The sequence below is a fragment of the Leucopleurus acutus genome (assembly GCF_964270905.1).
Source record: "Leucopleurus acutus genome assembly, chromosome: 10".
Taxonomy (NCBI): domain Eukaryota; kingdom Metazoa; phylum Chordata; class Mammalia; order Artiodactyla; family Delphinidae; genus Leucopleurus; species Leucopleurus acutus.
This window is the reverse complement of record NC_139153.1, coordinates 7,259,246-7,283,012: the sequence shown is the minus strand read 5'-3', so window position 1 is coordinate 7,283,012 and position 23,767 is coordinate 7,259,246. Positions and strand designations below refer to the sequence as shown.

At 50.5% G+C, this 23,767-nt stretch overlaps 1 protein-coding gene across 1 annotated transcript in view; it reads right to left on the bottom strand.

Moving 5' to 3' along the window:
• The window catches only part of ATP2B2 (ATPase plasma membrane Ca2+ transporting 2), a 370,638-nt gene that overhangs the window by 70,394 nt on the left and 276,477 nt on the right, over nt 1-23,767 (bottom strand). Inside the window, exons 6-7 of the mRNA XM_082848244.1 lie at nt 7,549-7,746; nt 406-663 (exon numbers count right to left, since the gene is read on the bottom strand). Of these exons, the coding sequence (XP_082704370.1) occupies nt 406-663; nt 7,549-7,746 (456 nt within the window). The remainder of the gene's footprint in view (nt 1-405; nt 664-7,548; nt 7,747-23,767) is intronic.

The window sequence follows — 23,767 nt, the reverse complement described above, 5'->3', positions numbered from 1 at the left end:
CCGTCTCTAGCCCAACAACCATCCATTAATAGCCGAATCAGAGGTGGGAAACGGATTTCACCTCATCAACCCATTCTGAGTGTTAGTGGTCCTTGGAGTGTTATACTGAGAAGGCATCTGAGGATGTATCTAGGCTTTGAGCTGAGATTGATTAGGAATGTCTGCTAAGGGTAGAAGTCTGGAGAGTTGTGGTACGTGTGCCATGTATTTGCCATTTCTGATTTAAATGGATTCTGGAATCTTACCTCCAGAAAGGAGCCTTCCACCTCTCCAAGGAGCTCAGAAGACAACCTGGCTTGGGCTCAGCCTTCAGGAATCCACCCCCTGCCCTGGACCAGCCTCTCTGGGTCCCACCTGTGCCCAGATGCCAGCTCCAGCATGTGGCTCTGTGGTTGGGTCACTTACCATATTTGACCTGGGCGATATCCCCAACCACGATCTCAGCCACAGGGATCTGGACCACCTGGCCAGCCCGGACCACGGTGAACTTCTGCTCCTGTTCAATGCGGCTCTGCAGGCCCCGGAACTGTTTCTCTTTGCTCCAGTCATTGAAGGCCGTGACCAGGACCACGCAGATGACCGAGAGGAGGATGGCGGCCCCCTCGATCCAGCCCGCCTCCGCCTCCCCTTCATCTTCTGCCCCCGCCTGGGCCGTTGCACATCCTGCAGACAGCAGAAGGAAGCAGGTGGGGTGGGTCAGCCAGGCAGAAGGGGCCTCACAGCAATCAATAGTGCAAGTGCTTTAGGGTCTAAAATGCAGTTTGGCTGATGTCCTTTCCTTCCCTTCTTCCAGCAACTGTACGGCAGGTTTCTAGGCTGCGGCGGGAGCCATAGTGCTGGACCTGCCCTCCAACAAGCTGGTCTGAATCCTGCTGCTGGCACTCTATGGTCCTGGGTAAGCCTTCCCTAAGCTTTGGTTGGTGTCCTTATCTGCAAAATGGGAGTCACTGAGACCACATTCCAGACTCAAGGGGAGGAAGGCAAAAGCTCCAGCCTGTGCTTAGCACCAGGAGGTTCTTACTCAGCCCTTGTTGGATTTGAGCCCCGACTGCACAGTGAGGACACCGACACTCCGAGCCACTTGTCTGATCCACGGTGACCCTCCACCCCACACCCTTGCACCATTGAACCTCCAGGTCTGGGCCCCACATTGCTTAAGGCCTGCCAGACCCACCATGTGACAAAGAAAAAGAGGACACCAGACACATCTGATGCCAAGGCCTCGGACTGGAAGGCAGGTCCTGCCCACGCAGTGCTGAGCCCTAGCGCCTTTCCAAGCCCCTCCGCACATCCCGTCTCCTGCATCCCCAGAAGGATCCGGAAAGTCAGAGGTATTACCCCCATGGACAGATGTGGAAACTGAGGCCCAGAGAGATGAGTGCCACACCAGGACTGGCCTAGGCCCTTCCTTCCAATGGGCAGGGGTCGGGGCGTGGAGAAGTGTCTCTCCATGGACAGCATCTGACGATCCACTCCTAGAAAACTCAGAGCGGGCCCCTTCCACCGAGGCTGGGCCCCACTGGGCCATTCGCAAGGCCTGCTGTGTGCCAGGCATCCACTTTAATCCTCAAGCTGGCTGAGAGGAGGGAAGCAGTTCAGAGAGGGACAGCAACTCAGCCAGGATCACACAGCAGATCTGCAGTCTGAATCCAGGCCTGGAATCTGACACTGGACCTGGCCTGCCCACTACCCCTGAGCCCAGCGGCCCTCTCTGCCACACGCTGGCCTCACTGGGAAAGTAGAAAATGTTGCCAAAGACCCATGGTCGACTGTCTGGAAGTCTAATTCAGTCCCAAGGAATAGAGAACAGCAGTTTCAAGAGTCCCCAGCATGACTCTCTGGGAAACGAGGGGTCGAAAGCAACATGACCAGAAGGCCAGGTGGTACCAGGGAATGTTTTCTGGCTCTCAGCTCCTGGAAGGGTCAAGGCTCAGCTGGTGGGCCCGTGCTTGAGATGATACAGTCACTGCAGGCCGGCGGTGTGGGTCACTAGAAAATTCCACATCTCTGGCTGAACCAGCCACTCCTCATCGGCTAATAAACAACTATACCACTGTGCGGGGTTCTCAAAGCCACTTTTCTTTTCTTTGGGAATTTCAGACTTTTCCAATAATTTTAGACTGTTGAACTGAACCAGCCTTTGGTGGTGATGATAATCGTTATCATGGCGATGGTAACTGACCTCGGGCTATAGCTCTGAGCTCAAATCCCAGCTGTGTGCCCGGAGCTAGCTGCTTAACCGCTGTGCCCTGGTTTTCTCATCTGCAAAACTGGGGTAATGACAGGTGCGCCCTCCTAGGTGGCGGTGAAGTCTGGGGACAGGCTGTAGGTAAAGCACCTGACGCAGCAAGCACACAGTAAACGCTCAGTGTAAGGGTGGCTTCTTGTCCAGCACGTGACATCATCACACAGGCAGCCTGAAGGGGGCCTCGAGCCCCCACGTGGCAGAGGGGATCCAGTCGGACTTCAGAACCACGTGAAGATGGGAGGAGGGGAACTAAGGTGCCCCTCTACTAGTGAACAACACCAGTGAAATCCCCCAAACTGGGAAACACAGGTGAACCTTGCTAAAGAGAAACCCAGTAAACGGAGATGCGTTCTCTTGGACTCGGGGGAGTGATTCAAGTTACAGAGCCCAGTACTTCTCCTTCTGGGACCTTTGTTATCCCCTGCCCCTGCCACGTGCTCTGTAAGTGGGAGGGCTGTTTTGTCCCTGTCCTGTGCTTCATCAGTGGCCCCCCGCTTTAGTTACTGAAACATTTAGGACACTCAGAGACAGTCCAGGACAATGAAAAGCCTTTGGGCCCTGGAACTGGAAAGACATGGCTTCAAATCCAGGCTCTGCTGTGTGATCTTGGGTAAGTGACTTGGCCTCTCTGAGTCTCGGTTTGGACAGCTATAAAGTGGGATGACCCCAGGGACTTTGTGAGCCCAGGGCTTAGTAAGGGCCTGGCATGTGGTGAGTACACGGCAGACATTGGTCCTCTCCTTTTCATGAGCTTCTGTCTTTGGACTGACTTCTGAGAACCAAGGGCATGGTAGCTGAGTGGGTCCACACCCTGTTACCTTGTCTCCAAGCCCCGTCTGCTGCCCTTGCTGATTCAATACCAAGGAGGCCTCTGGGCCTTTGAGGGCACTCACTTGGCCAGCAAAAATTCCATTAGCTTTTTGAGAACGATCTGATGACTACATGGTGCCCTGGGATGGCAAGAAAGTAGGGATGCAGATTGCTTAAGCTATTGGGAGCCGCCAAACCCTGAAAACAACTCCTGCTGCTCTGGTGCCATTAAGGGAAAGAGATGAGAAAGGGGAAGAAAGAGGGGCATGGGTAGGCCCTGCTGAGGTCTCCTCTGGGGCTCCCTTGGACTGGGGCAGGGACAGGATCTGGAGATCGTGACCACAGGGTCTGGGAAACCTGCAGCTGCCCTCCCTGGACGCGGGGTTTTCTAGGGTGTGGCCACATACTATCTGTGTGACCTTGGGGAATCCACTTGGCCTCTCTGGGCTTCCCTCTAGTTGTTCATCAGTAAAATGGGGAAACTACTTTCTAGGTGGTTACCAGGGCCTGGCATCGAATAAGGACTCTCAACATGGGTCAAGCCACAAACATTTTCTAAGCACCTACTACGTGCTGGTTGCTCTGCTGGCACTCTGGCACTAGGGGAGCTGTCACAGGCAGGGAGCGGGAAACATGGGGTATGCCTGTCCCAGCCCTGCCACAAAAGTGTTGTGTGACCTCTGACAAGTGTCTGGAGGTCTCTGAGCCAAGAAAGCCAACAGGGAAGGGCAAGGCAGCCTAGAGCCTGTTAGTTCATCACCAGCGTCGTTTTATACATAACTGAGGCAGCCTGAGTCTGACATGGCAGGGGGTGGTCCAGGCAACATGGAAGGTCCAGAGCTCAGAGCTCAGGCCGGGGCCTGGGTGCTGGGGAGGAGGTAGCACAGTCGCGAAGTGCAGGAACTTCATTCTGTGGGACTAGAGTGTGTGTATCTGCGCTCATCAACTGAGTGTGGCCTGAGCTACTGTCTCAGCTGCAGGAAGGGAGGGCAGTAGAAAGAACCAGAAGCCTTGGGTTTAAAATCCAGCCCTACTGTCTAAAAGCTGTGTGACCTTAGGCACATCCTTCCCCTCTCTGGGCCTTGGCTCCCACCTCTCTAAGATGGAGGTGATCACAGCCATCTGTGTGCAGGGCTGGGGGAAGGCTCCTCCTGGTACAGCCTGGGAGCCTGATCCATGTTCCCACTGCACCCCCTCTATCATCTGCCTGCTGAGTTCTAATCTTGCACTAAATTGGGTCACATGAGGTCACTTCTCCACTGACTCAACCTGGTCACTTTCTGAGGAAACGTAGCCGAGGGATAGGAGCGTGGGCTCGGGAGCTGGAACGCCTTGGTCTGAGTCACGGTTCTGCCGCTTCCCAAAGTCTGACCTCCTCCCAAGTCATTTACCATCTCAGGGCCTTGGTTTCCTGGGTGATAATAGCACCTGCCCACGGGGTTGTTGTGAGGGTCAAGTGAGGATCAAATGAACTGTGACCCTAAAAGCTTCCAACTAGTGGTGGCTCTAAAACTAGTAGGAATTCCCTTCTTATTACGCTTTGTGTTCACCCTTAGCTTTGTTCAAGGCTCATGCAAGTAGCCGTGTGCCATCTGCTATATTTTCTGGAAAACTTCTGCAGAGAATGCTGCCCATTATGCATCTCTCATAATATCCTACGTGAAAGTTCATCCCAGAATCCATTGTCGGGGGACACGCTGTCTTCCTAAAGGACTAGCTTTCCTCCTTGTTGATGACTTGAGCTAGGCAAATCATCCACATTCACTTTCTGCTTTGGCTGCCAGGAAGTTCAAAGTCAAATTTATATCTCAATCGTGGTAGCAAATTTATCTGCTTTAAACCCTCTTTGGAAAGAGGGCATGCAGAGAAAAGAAATCAGCCAGTAATACGAGGTATAAAACCGAGGTAGTTGGCCAGATAGACTTGGCTATCCAGTTTCTCAGAAAACTCTGGCCTGGGAGGGGGTGGGGTGACAGCTGTTCAAGGAACCTCAGAGACCACTTTCTCATTTGGGGAAAGGAGGCCCATAAGGGTGATTTCTTACATGCTTTTCACTTTTTATTTGCTTGCCTGAAGCAGTGACGCTAGTAGGATTATCTACTTACACAGCACATTGATGAGGAAATGTCTAATTATAATTAATAACAAAGAAAAGTGTTTATACTTTTCTACTAACCAAATCAGGTTATAAAAAGCTAACAACAAAAATATGTGATCCCACATATCTCATGGTATGTGTGTGCATATATATCTGTCTGCCGATCTATCTATGTATATATGCGTAGAGTGATACAGGTTTAAAAGACTTTGTCATCATAAAGGAAATCTGTCATTGGAGCTGGTGAAGCCCTAGCCCTTGGGGCGTGCTCAGTTTCTGGAATGAAGGATGAATGGAGGTTGAGGTTTTCTTTTCCTTTCTTTTTTAAAAATTGAAGTATAATTGACTTACAGTGTCGTGTTAGTTTCAGGTGTAGGGCACAGTGATTCAGTTATACATGCATGTGTGTGTGTATATATATATATATACACACACACACACACACACACACACACACACACACACACACACACACACATACATATATTCTTTTTCAGATTCTTTTCCCTTATAGGTTATTACAAAATATTCAGTAGAGTTCCCTGTGCTATACAGTAGGTCCTTGCTGGTTATCTATTTTATATATAGTAGTGTGTATATGTTAACCCCAAACTCCTCGTTTATTTATGAGGTTTTCCATTAGGACTTCTAAGTCCTGACTTTGAGAAGGTGGGTTTGCCCCAGAACCCTCCCTGGGTGAGCGGCACACTGTTTCCTCCACTCACAAAACAATGTCCCCATTTGGAACCCAGGACAGGGTTCGGGATGCCCTCTCAGGTCTGAGACTCGTCACGTGGGAAAGCATGTTCCGCGTCAGGCCCACAAGGGTGTGCGTGACACTGAACCAAGCTAGGACCGGGACTAAGAGTCCTTCTCCCGCAGGTCACACAGTGTGGGATCCCTGACGGGGATGCAGGGAAGGAAACCCGGGGCGGTCTCACCGCAGCGGCTGCAGGTCCAGCACCTCCAGGTGCCCTCTGTGTGTGCCACGCTGTCCACACGGCCCTTCACCACCTCCCTGTAATAACCCTTCGAGGTGAGGTCTGTCGCCCTGTTTTGCAGATGAGGAAACTGAGACTCAGAGAAGGAAAGTGACTTGCTTAAGGGCACACAGCCGGGAAGTGATGGAGACAGGATTCTAACCCGGGAGAACGGGCTCACTTCAGAAACTGAGTCTTCATCCACTTTATTCTCCTTCCACACTCAGAGAGCGGTGGCTGGCCGGGGAGAGGGAGAATGGCTTTCTTGGAGCAAAATTTCCCTTCCTGATCTTCTAGGACAGAGGTTGGCGAACTTTCTCTATAAAAGGCCTGAAAGTGAATATTTCAGTCTTTGTGGGCCTTGCTGTCTTTGTCACAGTCATTCAACCCTGCCGTCGTGGTGGGAAGTCAGCCACAGACAGCATGGAAAAGAAATGGGGGTGTCCCAACGAAACTGCATTTTTAGACGATGACATATGAGTTTTCATACAATAGTCACGTGCCGCGAAATAGTATTATTTTGATTTTCTTTCAACCGCTTAAAAATGTAAAAACCAATCTTGGCTCACGGGCCATATAAAAACAGGAGGTGAGCCAGAGTCGGCCGTGGGCTGAAGTCTGTGGTCCCTGTTGTAGAATATCAGGTGCACAGAGTTCTGACGTCATCATGGATGTTTTCGTAGTTGCAGGCCTTGAGGAGCCAGCAATTTCGGGGTTCTGAGGAGAAACCCAGCGTTGGAGCTGAAACAGGGTCGCTCAGAAGCTGGAGCACCTAGGAGCAGGGCACCTGAGCACAGGGCTGATGCCCTGTCAGATCAGAGCGTGGATGTAGGCCCCGGGTGAGCGATTCGGGGGCTGTGTCTCCAGCTGTGAGAGTGGGGAGCTCTTAGAGAGCAGCCTGGACAGGAGTTCGGGGTCACCCACCCTTGGGCTCCATCCAACACAACCAGAGTCTCTCAGGGAGTGGTCTGGGCAGTGGTGTTTTTAACAAGCCCCAGTGCAAAACCTGGGGACTATTTCTTCGCTGGGTGACCTCGAGCCAGTTAACTCACTTCTCTGTGCCTTGGTTTCCTCATCTTTCAGATGGGCATAATCATGGACCCTACCCCATGGGGTTGTTAGGACAGCCTCTCAGCCCAGAGCTTGGCACCCTGTAAGTGCTCAATAAACACTCACTCTAACGTGACCGTTGTTGGTCCAACGCCTGCATTTCACACATGGGAGAATGGGGGCCGGGCACTCTCCGCCTGGGGCCGGGCTCAGCCACCCACTAGCTGTGGGTGAGGCCCTGCCCCTTGGGCCTCGGTTTCCTCACCCGGAGGGAGCCACGGCCGCGAGCTCCTAGTGCCCTCCTGCGTGGCCAGGCACGCGTGTTGCCGGGTGGGCAGCAGGGGTCCCAGGCCCTGTCTTACCTTCGTTGTTGTCACCGGGCGGGTGGTAGAAGGATAGCCCCAGGGAGATGATGGCCGCGATCTCCAGGATGATCAGCGTCACGTCTTGCAGTGCCTCCCACACGAGCTGCAGGAAGGTTTTTGGCTTCTTTGGAGGTATAAAGTTTTGCCCAAAAATCTGCTTTCTCTTTTCCAGGTCTGGAGCGGTACCCGGCAAACCTGCGGACAGAGTGCAGAGAGGTTGGCCTGGGGGCCCAGGAGACACACACACGTTCCGGGAATCATCCACACAGTGGAGGGAGGAGAGAAGGGGAGAGAGGCAAAAACGAGGCAGGGGGCTGGCAGGCACCCACCAGGAGCCCGGTGCCCAGTGTTCGCTTTGGCCCAGAGGGTCTCCTGAACAGAGACACTAGCGTGCTGGGGTGGGAGGACTGGAACATTCTGCTGTTACAGTTGTGGGGCCTCGTGGTCTAATATCTACTTTCATAGATAAGCTATCACATCGCAGCTTCTAGAGCTCCAATGGTCTGTCGTTCATTCGCTCATTCATCCAGTTATTCATTCAACCCGTGCTTCTCTCGCTGCTGCAGGCCCGGCCGGTGTGAAGGCTGGGGAGTGTCCCGAGAAGGGGAAAGCCCCACACTCCGGGATGCAGGAGCTCAGCGGTCCTGGGAGTCCCGCAGCCTACGGCTCAGGGGTACAGGACGTGGCCATGCCGCCTCCTGTCTGGGTTTCTAGATGCTGATGCCGACCGTGAGACACCCACCTACCGTCGCCAAGAGCCGGGCTGGCGAGACCTCCTGGGAGAGCCGGGGGCGGCTCGTTCCCAAAGAAACCCCACACCTGCCTTGCCTATCAGTGCAGGTAAGCACTGGAGATCCGCTGTCCTGCCTGTGCACGCGAGGGAGGAGCCCGAGCTGAGTTACGCCCATTTCACAGAGGAAGAGACCAAGGCCTTCATGAGACCCAGAGGTGGCCTTGTCACCACTCCTGGGACCTGAGAACCCAGGCCAGCCCTGTTCGAAGCACATGGAAATGTTGCCCCCAGCCTCTTGTGCTGTGGTGGCACCTGGGAGCTCCATACCCAGAGCAGGCAGGCACGATGTAGCATGATTCAGGGACTGCAGGGAGGTCCTTGTCTTCCTTCCTTTGCCCAGTTCTACCCACAGACAATGTCTGAAATTCTTCCCTTTACCTAAAAGCTCCAACTCCTTTAGACTCCCTGGGAGGGGAGGCCATCGTTGGTTCTGGACACCATAGTGTGAACGAGCTTCAGGCTTTTTCCTGGGAGTGGGTTTTGATGAGGGGAAGAAGGGAGAACTTGAGAGGGTGGTGGGTCTCTGAGGAAGGGGCTAGGCACAGTCAACAGTGGCCTGTTACAGCAGTTAGCTATGCCTTTGGTCAGCCAGTTCCTTTCTCTGAGCCTCAGTTTCCCCATCATGAAAATAGGAGAGCTCAATAGAATGTACGGACCCGGAGGAGCCCAGGGATTTCAAGGTCTACAGGCCCTGAAGTGACCTTGCTGGGGTCTGTTCACATTTTGGGGCTCCTCATAAGGTTTGGAGTAAATGAAGGTTTCACTAAGAAGTTTGGTGACAGTGGGACCAGCCCATCTCCTGGGCTCCTCCTGACTGATTCAAGGAGAGATGAGCCTTTGAATCTCCTGAGTGTCTGTGATTCAAATGTTCTGGAGTCTACCAGTAGTGTGACCAGTAGAAAATATGGGTGCCCTCCAGGTCAGGGGGTCTAGCCATGGCTTAGAGGTTCTGTCATCCGGTTGTTCACAGGCCTAACATTGAGATCCTGGGTCCTGGGTCAGAGCACAGGGCAGGAGCTGCAAATGAGAATAGCTGTGGGGTCGGGCAGGTTTTGTGAATGAGTGAAGTAGGTGGGTGGGAGGCAACAGGGAGTGATGGGGACTGGGGCAAAGTGAAGAATCTCAGCCCTTCTAAAGGGGATATTTCTCATCTCTTGTGGGGGACTGTGGGCCCAGTGTGGTAGACTCTCTGGTCTTCTAAGACAAGCTGGACACCTGGAATTTGATGTAAAATTTCCCCATTAAAAACATTCCAGGGCCAAACACAACATATCTGTAAACTGGATTTAGCCCGTAGGTGGCTAGTTTGAGACCAAGCACCAAGAACTCGGGTGGGGCTTGGAGTCAGATGTCATGGGCTCAAATCCCAACTTGGAGTGACTTTGTGCCTCAGTTTCCCCTTCTGTAAAATGTGGGCAACGGCGGGGCCTACCTCACAGGGGCAGGACGAGGCTTTGGCGGGCTGTCCGTGTAAGGTGCCTAGTGCTATGCCAGGCACCAGGTGAGGATATCGGGTTATTATTGTCCAGTCTTAGGAGGTGGAGTAATTAATCACGACCTCCTGGAGGCAGAAGACTGCAGGAAGACTTCCCCCCAATAAGGTGGGGAGGAGGGCGGTCAAGCTGAGGACAGGCACAGGGGAAGGCCATGTGACTGCAGACCAGCCACTTCCCTCTGGACCTCAGTTTCCCCACACGTGACATGAAGGATGGGCTTGGCGGAAGGCCGGGGACTGGTAGCTCTGATACCTTATATCCAAAGACAGTTTTCTCGATAACACGTGGATGTAGCACTGCTAGTTTATGTGCACACGTGTGGACGTGGCACAGAGTGGGACCAGCCGCTTGTGAGCAGCCAGACACTGTGTCCCTCTAGCCGTCGTGACACACATGGACATGAATTTCTCCACTGATTTAAGTCCCCTAGTCTGGCTGAGTTTCCACCCCTATCTCCGCTGTAGGAATTCCTAGACCCATGAGACCTGTCAGCCCGTGGCTCCAGAATGTCTATGTAGGCAGGAAAGTGGGCACTGGCAGGAGGGTGGCGGTGGGCGGAGAGGATCTGGTTGGAAGGTGGGTGGCCAGGACTTCATCTAGAAGCTGTGAAGACGTAAATTATCTGTATCAAAGAAACGGGCGGTGGGGGGGGGAGGCGGTCCAGTGGAGGTGAAGGCCCTGAATAGGGCTGCCCGATGAAATACAGGATGACCAGTTAAATCTGAATTTCAGATAAACAGCAAATAATTTTTTAGTGTAAGTTATGTCCCCTATAATACTGGGGACATACTAATAAAAATTATTTTTTACCTCAATTCAAATTTCACTGGATATCCTGTATTTCACGTTGTTAAATCTAGCAACCCTACCCCTAAAGCACCCCCCCATCCCCTCCCCCACGGTTCTCCCATTGTTGGAGTAGGACAAGTCCTGTGGTCAGCCAGTCTCACTCTCCCATTTGACAGGCAGGAAAACTGAGGCCCAGAAATGGGGAAATGACTTGGCCCAGATACAGTGAGTCAGCTGCAGAGCTGGGGCTGGACTCCTGACTCCTGGCCCAGGCCCTTTTCACCAAGGGAGGGGCTTCTCATCTTGCTCAAATGAGAAGTGAGTGAGCTTTAAAAAACTAAGCCTTATTGCACACACAAAAGTATGGACATTTCATACTCTCTCTGTCGACCTCATTTAAGAGATTTGATTCAGACTGTCCTGAGGTGACCTCTGAGTAGCCTTTATCTCATCTCCTTGGAAAAAGGGAGGCGAGAAAAGCCATTTTTCTCTGCTCCTGCAAAGGGTTCTTGATGGTTGAATGCAGACATCTGAGACGTCATCATGAGAGGAGCTTCCCTATCTTTCCAGGAGGGGGCGCTCTGCAGAGCAGCTGCCTGCAGCCTCAGGGCAGCTTTCAGAAACAGAGGGACCAAATTCCAGTCTCAACCTGCCACTAACTGAGACTTTGGGCAAGTGGCACCCCTTCTCTCAGAACCTCAGTTGCCTCACCTGCAAACTGGGGCAGAGGGACAACCCTCTGCTCTGCCTGCTGGGGAGAAGGTGAAAGGCCGTGCAATATGGGAAATGCCTGGCACACAGTAGGTGCCCAGAATCTGGGCAGAAAATCCCTTTGAACTCATATGCCACCCCCATACGGCATTGCCAGCAGGGGCAGAGTATTCGTCTTTTCACTGTTCTGGGACCTTGAGTGACGCTTTAGAGATGCAAGACCTACACCCGCCCCTCCCCCCTCCCCCGCCACCCCATTCCCTCCACTATGTTGGGGCTGCAGACAGCGGGGCACTAAATGCACACATACGTGCTCTTAGGTGATCATCGCTTTACATGTGGCATGCATTCACTTCTCCTGGCCATTCTATAAGATGGCAATTCTAAACATCCATTTCATGGATGGAAAAATTGAGGCTCAGAGAGGTAAGGTGACTTGCTCCGGGTCACACAGCGAAAGCTGGGATTTGAACCCAGGTCTCTGAGGCTCCACAGCTGTACTATTTCTACATCGTGCCAGGATGCCTATTTTAGGGCCCAGGACCTAAAAGCTAACAACTCCACTGTTCTCCTTGTTCTCAAGACAGCCTTTGGCTATAAACAGAGACTTGGCAATAGACAAGAGCTAGCTCCCAGGGATGCCAAGCACCTGAAGAAAATGGGAAAATTTAGTCACCAGGCTGGGTGTTGCTAAATATTTCTGTTGTCGCTGTGGTGTAGGTTCCTCCATTAGCATAAATAAAAGCCTTATATTTTGAAAGAAAAAAAAACCCATAAGCCCTTCAAAAGCTACAACATTTATAGAAAAATGCATTTCTGTCTTTGGAAAGTGAGTGGGCTAAATCAACTGGGGTGCATCCAGTCCATAAAATACTATGTAACAATTTTTAAAAATGCAATCCATTTATATGTACTAACATAGTACAAACTGAGTGAAAAAATCAAGTTGCAGAGCAATGTGTATAGTTTGATTCCATTTATGTAAAACAGAAAACTCAGGAAAACCATAATTTATATTTTCTGTGGGTACATATATATGTAAATATGTAGCAAAATGTCTGTAAGGATCTGCTCCAAACCCATGACAGTGGAACCTCTGGGGAGGAAAAGGGCACTCTGATTGGTTGCAGTGGTTGGGACTCTAGCTTTGACTGAAATATTTTGATTTTAACCAGGAGAATGTATTCATGTTTTATTTGAATGATTCAAAGTTTAATTTAAAGGGGGAAATCAATATGTACTGTAAGAAAATACATGTTTTTTTCCATGTAACCTTTAGACATCAACTTGGAGGCAAGTATTTCTGGGTTAAAATCTTGGCTTCAACACTTAGTACCTGTGTGTACCTCCGCCCAGAGAAATACTTAACTCAGATCCAACCACTCCCCTTCACTACCTGCATATTAGTCATAGCCATCTCCCTACTGCTACCCTCAATCCATTCTCCACCTAGTGGTCAGAGGGATGGTTGAAAAGCATAAAGTGCACTGTGTGAATGTCAGATCCTTGCTGGAAATGCTCCAGGGGCTTCACTGCACAGAGAAAATCCATTCTCCTTGCCCAGATCTGGAAGGCCCTGTACAGTGTGGTCCCTGCTTTCTTCTGAAGTCTTATCATCCTCTCCCCACCACTATACTCCAGTGCCACCAGCCTCTGTAGTATGGCTTCAACACAGTGCCCTCCTGCCTCAGAGCCTTTGCATGTGCTGTTCCCTCTGCCTGGAATCGTCTTCCCCTCATTTGCATCTAACTCAGCTGAACCTGTCTCTCTCCCTGCCCAGGTTGGACCCCTGTTTGAATGCTCTCATACCTCACTGAAAATCCCTTTCATTTTAATTTTAATAATTAATAATGTAATTGTTTTTTCTTAATGTTGGACTCTCCTGCTGACTATTAAGCACCATGAGGGCAGGGACTGCATCTGTCTTGGTCTGATACACACTAGCTGTTCAATAAACAGGTGCATAGGAAGAAAGGAGGTGAGGAGGGTGCAATACTTAACTCCAAAGCAATGTCTGCTCTGAGGTATTTTCAGGCTGAGGCCGGGGCTGGGGGGCAGGGGAGATACTCAGGGTCTCCTCCTGTGTCCAAGGCGGTGGTCTCCTCTGTCCTTCTTGCTGATGAGAGGGATGGAGAAGCCTCCAACCAGATCTCCACCAGAGGACTTGTTGGGGAAACACACATGTCCAGCCTCAGCCTCACCCTGTGGTATCCCTCACACTTAGGGAGGTACCTGAAGTTACTGGGGGAAACTGTTGGTGAGATCCAGTATCTGACATAAACATCAGGAAAGGAGAGGCCTTCGTTTCTGTGATAGTAGTTTCTCCTACTCTTCAAAAAGGCAGCTTTATAGAGGACCAGGAGGCATCTCTTAGAAATAGAGTCTCTCTCAGGATGAAAGAATTCTGGGGGGGATGGGAGAGACGGGAGCAAGGGAGAAGGATGGTGGTGTGACAGTTTTTACCCATGAAGACCCCAGAAAGCAGAGAGTAACTCCCTTGAAAAAATTTTAGGAAATGGGCCCTCATCCCTGATCTTGTTTGGGCCTCTCGAGTCTGCAGAGGGTGTATTAAGAGGTCCACGTTGCAGATGAGGAAACTGTGGTTCACAGAGGTTTAGGGACCAACCTGAGTTCGCATACCTAAACCTCAAAACAGTGATGATACTCATGTTTTCCCTGTGACGGCATTTTGTTATCCCCATCTTACAGATGGGGACACTGAGGCATGGGGATGTCAAGAAACCTCTCCTCTGGAGGGCAACTCCAAATCTGTCTGAATCTAGAGTCTATGTCTGAACCACTGTATCATGACCCCCAGAACATGAACCTGGGTCTCTTCACCGTATGTAACCATTGCAAGCTCTTCCAGCCGGGCTGATCCTCATGAGGGAGACTGGAAAGGCATCAGGAGTAGCCCCATTTTACAGATGAGGAAACTGAGGCACAGAGAGGGGAGAAAGTGACTCTCCCCAAGGCGAATCCTTGAGAGCTCAGGGATCCGCACTCTGGGCCATCCACAGCTGCACTCTCCCTCCTTTGAAGAGGAGTGTTTCAGAGCCTTGAACCCTGACATGCCCCTTGCACTTGGGTCACCTGGCAGGTTCTGAGCACCTGAAAGGCTATATGGCTGGAGGCTTAAGGAGGTCTGTGGAATCAGGTAGACCTGAGTTTGAATTCTGGCTTTGTCACTTTCTAGCTATATGGCTTTAACCAAGTTATTTACATCAACAGTTATGGACCTTGGTTTCCTCATCTGTGCGAGGGGGATAATTGGTACCTACTTCCTCGGGGGACGCACGTAATGCACGCAGTGTCACACTTGGTGCAGGGAAATACCCTGATGAATGGAAATCATTACTGGTACTATTATTATCTGCTAAGGAGCTGCGACATTTGTTTTTGTGTCCAGGGCCACAGCCCCTTGGTCCTCTGTGACTCCAAGCTGCAGCCGTGGTGGGCAGCTCTGGAGCACAACGGCCGTACCCCCATGTGCCCCCCGAATTTGTCTTCTGCTTCAGGGCTCTTCCTGTAGCTGGGTGTTCACTGGGTGTCCCCAAGCAGGGGGCCCAGAAGTGCCGGCAGTTACCCAGACCACACCCAGCGGGAGCCGGGAATCAGATGCCCCAGGCTTGCACCCTTAGAGGGACAATTCTGAAATGCATCCCACACACTCCCTGCAAAGGTCCAGCGGGGCTGAGCCCCCACTGCCCGCAGCAGTGATCAGCTCACCTCCCATCGGCATTTCTCTCTTCCCTGCTTTCCTCTCCTTGCTCTCTCACTCCTGAGATGATTCCCAAACACACCACCTGCACCCCATCCTCGACTCACACCGCTTTTGGGGCACCCAAACAAAGACAGGCCGGCGGGGAGTGAGCACGTGAGAAAGCCGGGGATCTGGCGTCCCACCTTGATTTTCCTCCCATCTCTGGCCGTGTGACCTCGCTGGGCCTCTGCTTCCTCTCAACGGAGGGGCTGGGATTAGCCCTGTGAGGGCTTGGCTTGCTCAAAAATTCCGAGATCCTCCTGCACACTTGTCTTGTAACCGTATCATCCATTCATAAAACCGTTAACCGAGGGGCCTTCTAAGGCTGCTGGGTCAGCCTGTGTCCCTGCACTCAGCGTGCTGCAGTGTCCCTGCACTCAGGTGCTGCCAACCGGGGGAGGGCGTGAGCCTGCCCTGTGCGGAGGCACACCGGGCACAGGGTGTCCCACCGATGATGTCACTTTGGTGGAAAACCTCTTATGTCCTCTTGCTCTAGCTGCAGTGCGCCTGCGCTCTCTCCGCCTGGCCGTTTGCCTGCCTCGCTGCTCTGCTGGCCCGCCGCCTCCTGGGATGGGTCACTGCCTTCCTCAGGAAGCCACCCTGACTGGTCCCGCTCTGATCTAGTGGCCCCTCTACACTGCTCAGCCCCCACGGAGGTTATTAAGTGGTATTTTTTTTGACAGTTCTATATTTTTATTGTAATTTATCCCTTCTCTGAAACCATGCTATTTGTACCCTTAAGGCTGAACATTTTGTACTCTGTATTTTATTATTTATTTTTTGTTTGCCTTTTTAACATCTCTGTTGGAGTATGATTGCTTTACCATGGTGTGCCAGCCTCCGCTGTCTAACACTGTGAATCAACTATACGTATACATATATCCCCATATCCCCTCCCTCTTGCGTCTCCCTCCCACCCTCCCTATCCCACTCCTCTAGGTGGTCACAAAGCACCGAGCTGATCTCCCGTGCTATGCGGCTGCTTCCTACTAGCTATCCATTTCACACTTGGCAGTATTTATAAGCCCATGCCACTCTCTCACCCCGTCCCAGCCCACCCCTTCCCCTCCCCGTGTCCCCAAGTCCACACTCTATGTCTGCGTCTTTATTCCTGTCCTGCCCCTAGGTTCTTCAGAACCTTTTTTTTTTTTAGATTCCATATCTATGTGTTAGCATATGGTATTTGTTTTTCTCTTTCTGACTTACTTCGCTCTGTATGACAGACTCTGTGTCCATCCACCTCACTACAAATAACTCAATCTCGTTTCTTTTTATGGCTGTATTAAGTGGTATTTTAACTGACTCCTGGGATTGCTTAATTTTGAGCTCCTGAAAGGCAAGACCTGTGTCATTTCATTTTGTGTCCTTGGTTATGGCTGGCACACAGGAAACACTCACTGTGTGCTTGTGGAGGAAAAACAGAGGGAGGGGAGAGAGATGGGGAGGGAGCAAGAAAGGGGGAGAAGAAGGGAGGGGGAATCACTGGCTGTGAAAACACGTGGGCCAATAGCTCTAATGCTCAATCACAACATAGATACGCAACCCTCTGGTTAAATCCCTTGTTCTCACTATCATCACAGGCAACACTTAGTGTTTACTCCGTGCCAGGTTCTGTGCTAACCGCGTTCACATATACAAACTCATTTAATCCTCCAAGTGGCTCCTTGCAGGAGATACTACTATCATCCCATTTTACACACAACTAGGAAGTGACAGAGCTAGACCTGAACCCAGGGAAGCTGGCTTGAGTCCTGTTCTGAACTAGTCTGTGTGCGGCCTCATTCGTTTGTTCGTTCATTCATTTATTCACTCAGTAAACTGTGACTGTGCACCTCCCTGCACCAGCATCCCACCAAGCACCAGTCGCACACTGGTGAGCAGAAATGTCACTTCCCACCCTCCCTGGCTTTGCTACACCCACCTGGGGGCCTAACTGTGTAGTGCTGTCGCCATACATGGCCTCATAATCTTCCGGGGGCAGGTGAGATATGCACTTAATTTGGGTCCTCTGGGCTTAGAACTGTGTGGTCACAGCCTCCAACAACTAACCATGGCTCCGGCTGTACCACTTTCCACAGCTGTGTGACCTGCGACAAGTCACTCACCTTCTCTGGGCCTCTTGGGCTATAAAAAGGGGAGATCCTGCAGACCTCAGAGGGCTGATGGGAGGGTTATGTGAGGCAATGCCTGGCATAGAGTGCTTAGTATAGTGTGTGCATTGAGAATTATTCCCTAAATATACAGGTTAAAGGGCTTCAACTACAGAAGCCAATAGCCTTTGGACACTCCATGGAGGAGGAAACTGAGGCTTGGGGAGGTGAAGTGACTTGTCCGAGCGCATGAAGCCATTAGCAGCGTAACCGGGACTAGAACCCAGGTCTCGAGACGCCAAGACCCCACTCCCCTGTTGTTCTACGATGTAGGCTGTGCTCTGTGACACAGGCTCTTTCGGGACCAGCTGAGCATTTGCGCCAGGAATCTATCACTGATGTTGATGCTTCGCCGCACACTGCTGGGCGTTCTTTTGTGGTTTAAGTGTTTTGTGTGTCTCTCCAGTAACTTGACAAAGGCCACCTCTGCGCTGCCCGTGCAACAGAGAAGGGTCAGCACCGCTTTCATTTCAGGGGCAGGGTACTTCCCGTCCCCTCACTCAAGGGCCTGGCACGGCGGTGGGTGCAGCATTGGGCTTGATAAAGATGCTTCCTTGACCCAGGCTCACGCTGATACCAAGAGCACGGTGACCGCCGGGAAAACACACGCAGGGACTCCAACTGGAGCAGACGTGGTCATCACCACATCCGTCTCCTGATTAGTGGCAAAACCCAGTGATGTCTCTCTCTAGAAACCTGCCACATTCTCTCTGAAGTGTTTTATTTAGAGGTGTGTTGCTCTGGGAGCGTGCGCTTCCTTTAGCAAGCTGTTTCTGTAGTTTTGCTAACTCTGAGCGCTAGAGAAGTTTTGTGTGCCTGCTTTTAGGAACCTGGTTCCTGTGAGGCTTGAGGGCCCACAGGTCCCCGGCCAGCCCTGCGGTGCTGGTCCTGCTGGGAGGTGAGTCCACCCTCCTCTGGGGGGTGGAGAGACGGTTACTCTGCTGACCAGCCATGCCCCTGCTCCTGCCAGGTTGGGGGCAGGGATGCTGGCAGTTCGACTGTGATGCTTTCTTGATAACTGGAAGGTGACAGAACACTCTCTCTTTTTTCTAGCTGTTAAGCTGTCTGTGAAGGAGGAAGGGTCGCCGGGGCCAGTCACCGGTGAAGCCATAGATGGCTCTGAGGCCAGCTCTTGCCCTAGTTTGCCAGGCTGTAAGCTCCATGGTGGAGACTGTCCTGTTACTTCGAATAGAGCCCAGCACATAGTAAGTGCTCATGAAACTGGTGTGGCATGAATGGCTGGCAGGCCACAGAGCCCACAGTAGGAGAAAAGCACACTCCTAAAGTCTTCACTGAACGATAAAACTGAAGTCACTTGAGAAGAGTTAGGCTTCTCAGGAAAGTTATCAAACTGTACCCTCAGAATATTATTCTTCATAAGAATGGACTCTTTTTCACTAATTGGAATGAATGAATAATAATAGCTGGGTGATTTTGCTTAAAAAAGTGTTCCTTAAAAAATAAACTCTTAAAGAGTTTAAGTGTTTATAAAGATAGAACTACCACACGACCCAGCAATCCCACTACTGGGCATATACCCTGAGAAAACCATAATTCAAAAAGAGTCAGGTACCACAATGTTCATTGCAGCTCTATTTACAATAGCCAGGACATGGAAGCAACCTACGTGTCCATCGACAGACGAATGGATAAAGAAGATGTGGCACATATATACAATGGAATATTACTCAGCCATAAAAAGAAACAAAACTGAGTTATTTGTAGTGAGGTGGATGGACCTAAAGACTGTCATACAGAGTGAAGTAAGTCAGAAAGAGAAAAACAAATACTGTATGCTAACACATATATATGGAAACTAAAAAAAAAAAAAAAGTTCTGACGAACCTAGGGGCAGGACAGAAATAAAGATGCAGACGTAGAGAATGGACCTGAGGGAGGGGGAAGGGTAAGCTGGGACGAAGTGAGAGAGTGGCATGGACATATATACACTACCAAATGTAAAATAGATAGCTAGTGGGAAGCAGCCACCTAGCACAGGGAGATCAGCTCGGTGCTTTGTGTCCACCTAGAGGGGTGGGATAGGGAGGGTGGGAGGGAGACGCAAGAGGGAGGGGATATGGGGATATATGTATACGTATAGCTGATTCCCTTTGTTATACAGCAAAAACTAACACACCATTGTAAAGCAATTATACTCCAACAAAGATGTTAAAAAAAAAAAGAGTTTAAGTGTTTAAACTCTGTAAGCCTTTGAAGTCTTTCTTACAGACGGAAGATACATGGTTCTGACCTGGACCTCAGGTGGTTTACACCCAACCTTAACTTCGAGGCCTCCCTGTTCCCACCTCTGCTCCTTCATCAGCCCCTTTCTTCTTCTATTCTGGCTTTCAGAGAGTGGTCCGATCTGAAGGCTCCCCTTGCCACCCCTAGGACAGGGGCCACAAATAAGTTTCATCTTGCAAGTCAACTGTGATTGATTAGCAGGGGTTACCTGGAGTTGAATTTGAGGAGTCTGAGAATGGGGATTGATTAGTGATGTCTGCCATAGGTGTGGGTTCAGGATGTGGGGGCCTGTGTTTCAGGTATTCACGGTATCTCTCATCCTGTCCTCTTTCTCTTTCAATCCCTGGGCCAAGATGTTGAGGGGCCCACAAGGTAGCCCCACCTGGTTGTTTTATTTACATCTCCAATTCGGGAGGTCTAAGACCAAGTTCTTCGTTTCCTTCAAATCTATCCCTCCTTCAGACCATACGGACCAGCCTCCCTGGGATTTCTTGGGTTTGACCTTTCTTGTTCACTCTTGAGGTCATCATCTGAGTTCGGGACCCTAGCGTCTCTCATTTGGCCCTGTCTGCAATGGCTCCTTGGTGGGTCTCCCTCCCAGAACCACCAACCTCTGACCCACAGTGAATGCTGCTCTGATTCCCCTTAAGTGTCCATTAGACGTTTATTTCCCCACTCTGGAAGTCGCAATGGCTCTAAATGTTCAACACGTAGTGTCTAACATCCCCTGTTGAACAGTTAAGACTAATCTCTCTCTCTCATTCATTCATTCACTTTTTTTTAAACATCTTTATTGGAGTATAATTGCTTTACAATGGTGTGTTAGTTTCTGCTGTATAACAAAGTGAATCAGCTATACGTATACATATATCTCCACATCCCCTCCCTCTTGCGTCTCCCTCCCACCCTCCCTATCCCACCCCTCCAGGCGGTCACAAAGCACTGAGCTCATCTCCCTGTGCTATGCAGCTGCTTCCCACTAGCTATCTATTTTACATTTGGTACTGTATATATGTCCATGCCACTCTCTCACTTCGTCCCAGTGTACCCTTCCGCCTCCTTGTGTCCTCAAGTCCATTCTCTACATATGTGTCTTTATTCCTGTCCTGCCCCTAGGTTCTTCAGAACCACTTTTTTTTCTTTTTTAGATTCCATAAATATGTGTTAGCATACGGCATTTGTTTTTCTCTTTTTGACTTAACTTCACTCTGTATGACAGACTCTAGGTCCATCCACCTCACGACAAATAACTCAATTTCGTTTCTTTTTATGGCTGAGTAATATTTCATGACTCGGTATACATGTGCCACATCTTCTTTATCCATTCGTCTGTCGATGGACATGTAGGTTGCTTCCATGTCCTGGCTATTGTAAATAGAGCTGCAATGAACATTGTGGTACATGACTCTTTCTGAATTATGGTTTTCTCAGGGTATATACCCAGTAGTGGGATTATTCATTCTCTTATTCCCCTTTCTTCTTTATGCACATATTTATTAAATGAACATTCCATGATCGCTGCATCCAAAATGTCAGATATGTATTGTCTCCTAAGGACACAAAAATAAATACTTCCCCTGCAGCTTCAAATCCTGCAGGTGCTGATGCAGTCCTGTTTTCCTGTGGTAGATAAGTCCAGTCCAAGGTATGTGAAATTCACAACCCCGCCCAGGTTATTAGTTCCCTTAATGCCCATGTTACTCCTGCTTTGAGGAGCTCGCAGTCTGGGGTGGAGACAGACACCTTAAAAATTCATTCTAATTCCAGGTGATAAAGTGCAACCTGAAATGCCTCTCCTTCTACCTTTGGTTCCTTTTCCAGGCCTGGGCCTGTCTCCTTTCCTCTGGGGTCAGCCTCAACGCCACCCTCTCCCAGCATCTTTCTCTTCTCTCATAGTCCCCACCACACCCTGGTAAATATTCCGATGGCCTGCTTGGGTCTATTTGCCATCACTCCCTTTCCACCAGCTCCAGATCTTTACCTCATTTCTGTATAATGCAAACTATCCAGCACACAGTAGGGCCGCAACACGAGCTGAACTGATTCAACTTCAGTTTTTGAGTAAATCTCTCATGTGTTCTATTTCTCCTCACTGACCCCCAATCTCATCTCTCAGACAGGCCATCCACCCATTTGCTTTGGTACTGGGCTTGGGGCTGGACTGCCTGCCTCTGCCACTTACAGGATGGGTATGTTAACCCCCAGGTGCTTCAGTTTTCCCATCTTTAAAATGGGGATTTTGATAGTAACTGCCTCATAGGCTTGCTGTGAAGATACAACGAGTTAATGTTTGTTAATGTGCTTAGAACAGTATTTGGCACAAGGTAAAAGTGTGGGCCACTATTATGGTCATAAAGGGCTTTCCCTACATAGGTCCTTCTCTATTTTTCCTGTGGGCCTGAACTCATTTCATGTTGATTTGGAGTTGTCACCCTCTCCTGTTAGCACTTACTTTGCATTTTGTCCCCCTCATCATGAGTCCCTGGGGTTCTCCTGCCTGGCTGCGAGGGTCTGGATCTTGAGGGGTTACGGAGAGGGGAGGGTGGGCGGACCTGCCACTGCTGTCTGGGAAGAATCATCGCCCCCACCACTCACTGGGTCACACCTGGTTGCCTAGCAACCAGCAACACACATCTCTGCCTTGGCTTGTAATTATACAGGGAAACAAAATGTTTCCGATGAACCCTGAAATCACACTCCATTGAGTTCTGTTCAGCCCGTGGCCCAGCAACAAACCCAAAAGGAACAGAACAAAGCAGCAAGACCTCTGGGGACAGGGCACTGTGCTAGGAGACCAGAGCTGGGTTTCTGGCCATGCTGACCCCTGGCTGGCTGGGCGATGCAGAGACCCTCACCCAGGTCTGGGTTTAAAACGTGGCCCTGTCACCACCTCCTCACTGGCTAAGCCATAGCCGTTCAGTGCCTTGGTCTCTCCTCACCCTCTGGAGTGTGGATTGGGTCCCTGCTTTGTAGGGCCTGGCAAGAATGAACGGGATAACATTATCACGTCCCTCTCCTGTTCTCAGCTCTCCGGCAGCTGCCCCACTTGAGAGGAAACCCCACAGCCTTCCTGCAGCTCCTGTGGTTGTCCAGCCCTCGCTGGCTTGCCCTCAGGCCCCCACTCCAAGCCTCTGTCCGCACTTGCCCTCATTCCACAGGGCAGCCTTCCTTTCGTTCTCCAGGTCCTCTCTGCCTCCTGATCCCAGGATCTCAGACTATCCCTCTGTTATTACTCCCCAGGCCCTTGCTTATTTCCTCCAGAGCCCTTATTACAATGCATGATCTCAATTATTTTTCCATTTACTTGGCTTTTTTTCTTGCCACCCACACTCAAACACAAGCCCCACAAGGCCAGCAACATTTTTGGGTTCATTCGCTGCTGTTATCTATCCCCAGGGCCTAGAATTATGTCTAGCACATAGTAAGTGTTCAAGAAACATCTACTGAATGAATGAATGAACAAATGAAAGAGCTTTCTGATGCCTGGAGCTTAATAGGTGCTTGGGAACTTCTAGCCTTTTGTTCCACTCTAGGTTTTTCTGCTGACACCTTCCAACTCCGTACTACTTGGTCCAGCATCGACTGGAGGCAATTCTTTCTCAGATATTTACAGCAGAAGGTAAAAATATACATTAATTGAGAAACATGCTAGCATGAAATCATCATCCCTGGCACTATTCAGGGACAAAACTTCAGGACAGAGCTGGTAGGATGTGTCCCAAGAGGCTCTGAAATTGAAATACCCGCAGATAGGAAAAAAAACATCTCAGATCTGAGGGCGTCTAGAACACACTGAAGAGTGGGGGCTTGGGCCAGGTGGGCCTGGGTTCGGAGGTCACCTCTGCAACCTGTTGGCAAATGACCTTGGCACACGGTACCTCAGTTTCCTCATCTCTAAAATGGTAACAATATTGAAAAGAGATGCCGTACGTAAAAGGCACGTTCCCCAATCCCCACCATCCTCCAGTGCTCAGAATGAAACCTCGGGGCTGGGACTCACTGCAGCCCCAAGGCTGGTCTCCGTCAGCCTCCCACATCGTGGCTGCACTTTCTTTGTTACTGTGCCGAGGCCAGAAACATGGCTGGCTCCCTGAGATGGTAATTGTTAGGACAATTTAGGAAACCTTCGGGGGAGACAGAAAAGCTGGCAGTTCCAGATCAAACAGCCAGCTGTCCCGGAAGCCCATTGTCAGAACATCACAGGGACAGTTTTGCAGCCTGGCCTCACATTAACTGCAGCAGTCAGAAAACGGATTATTCCAAACCCCAG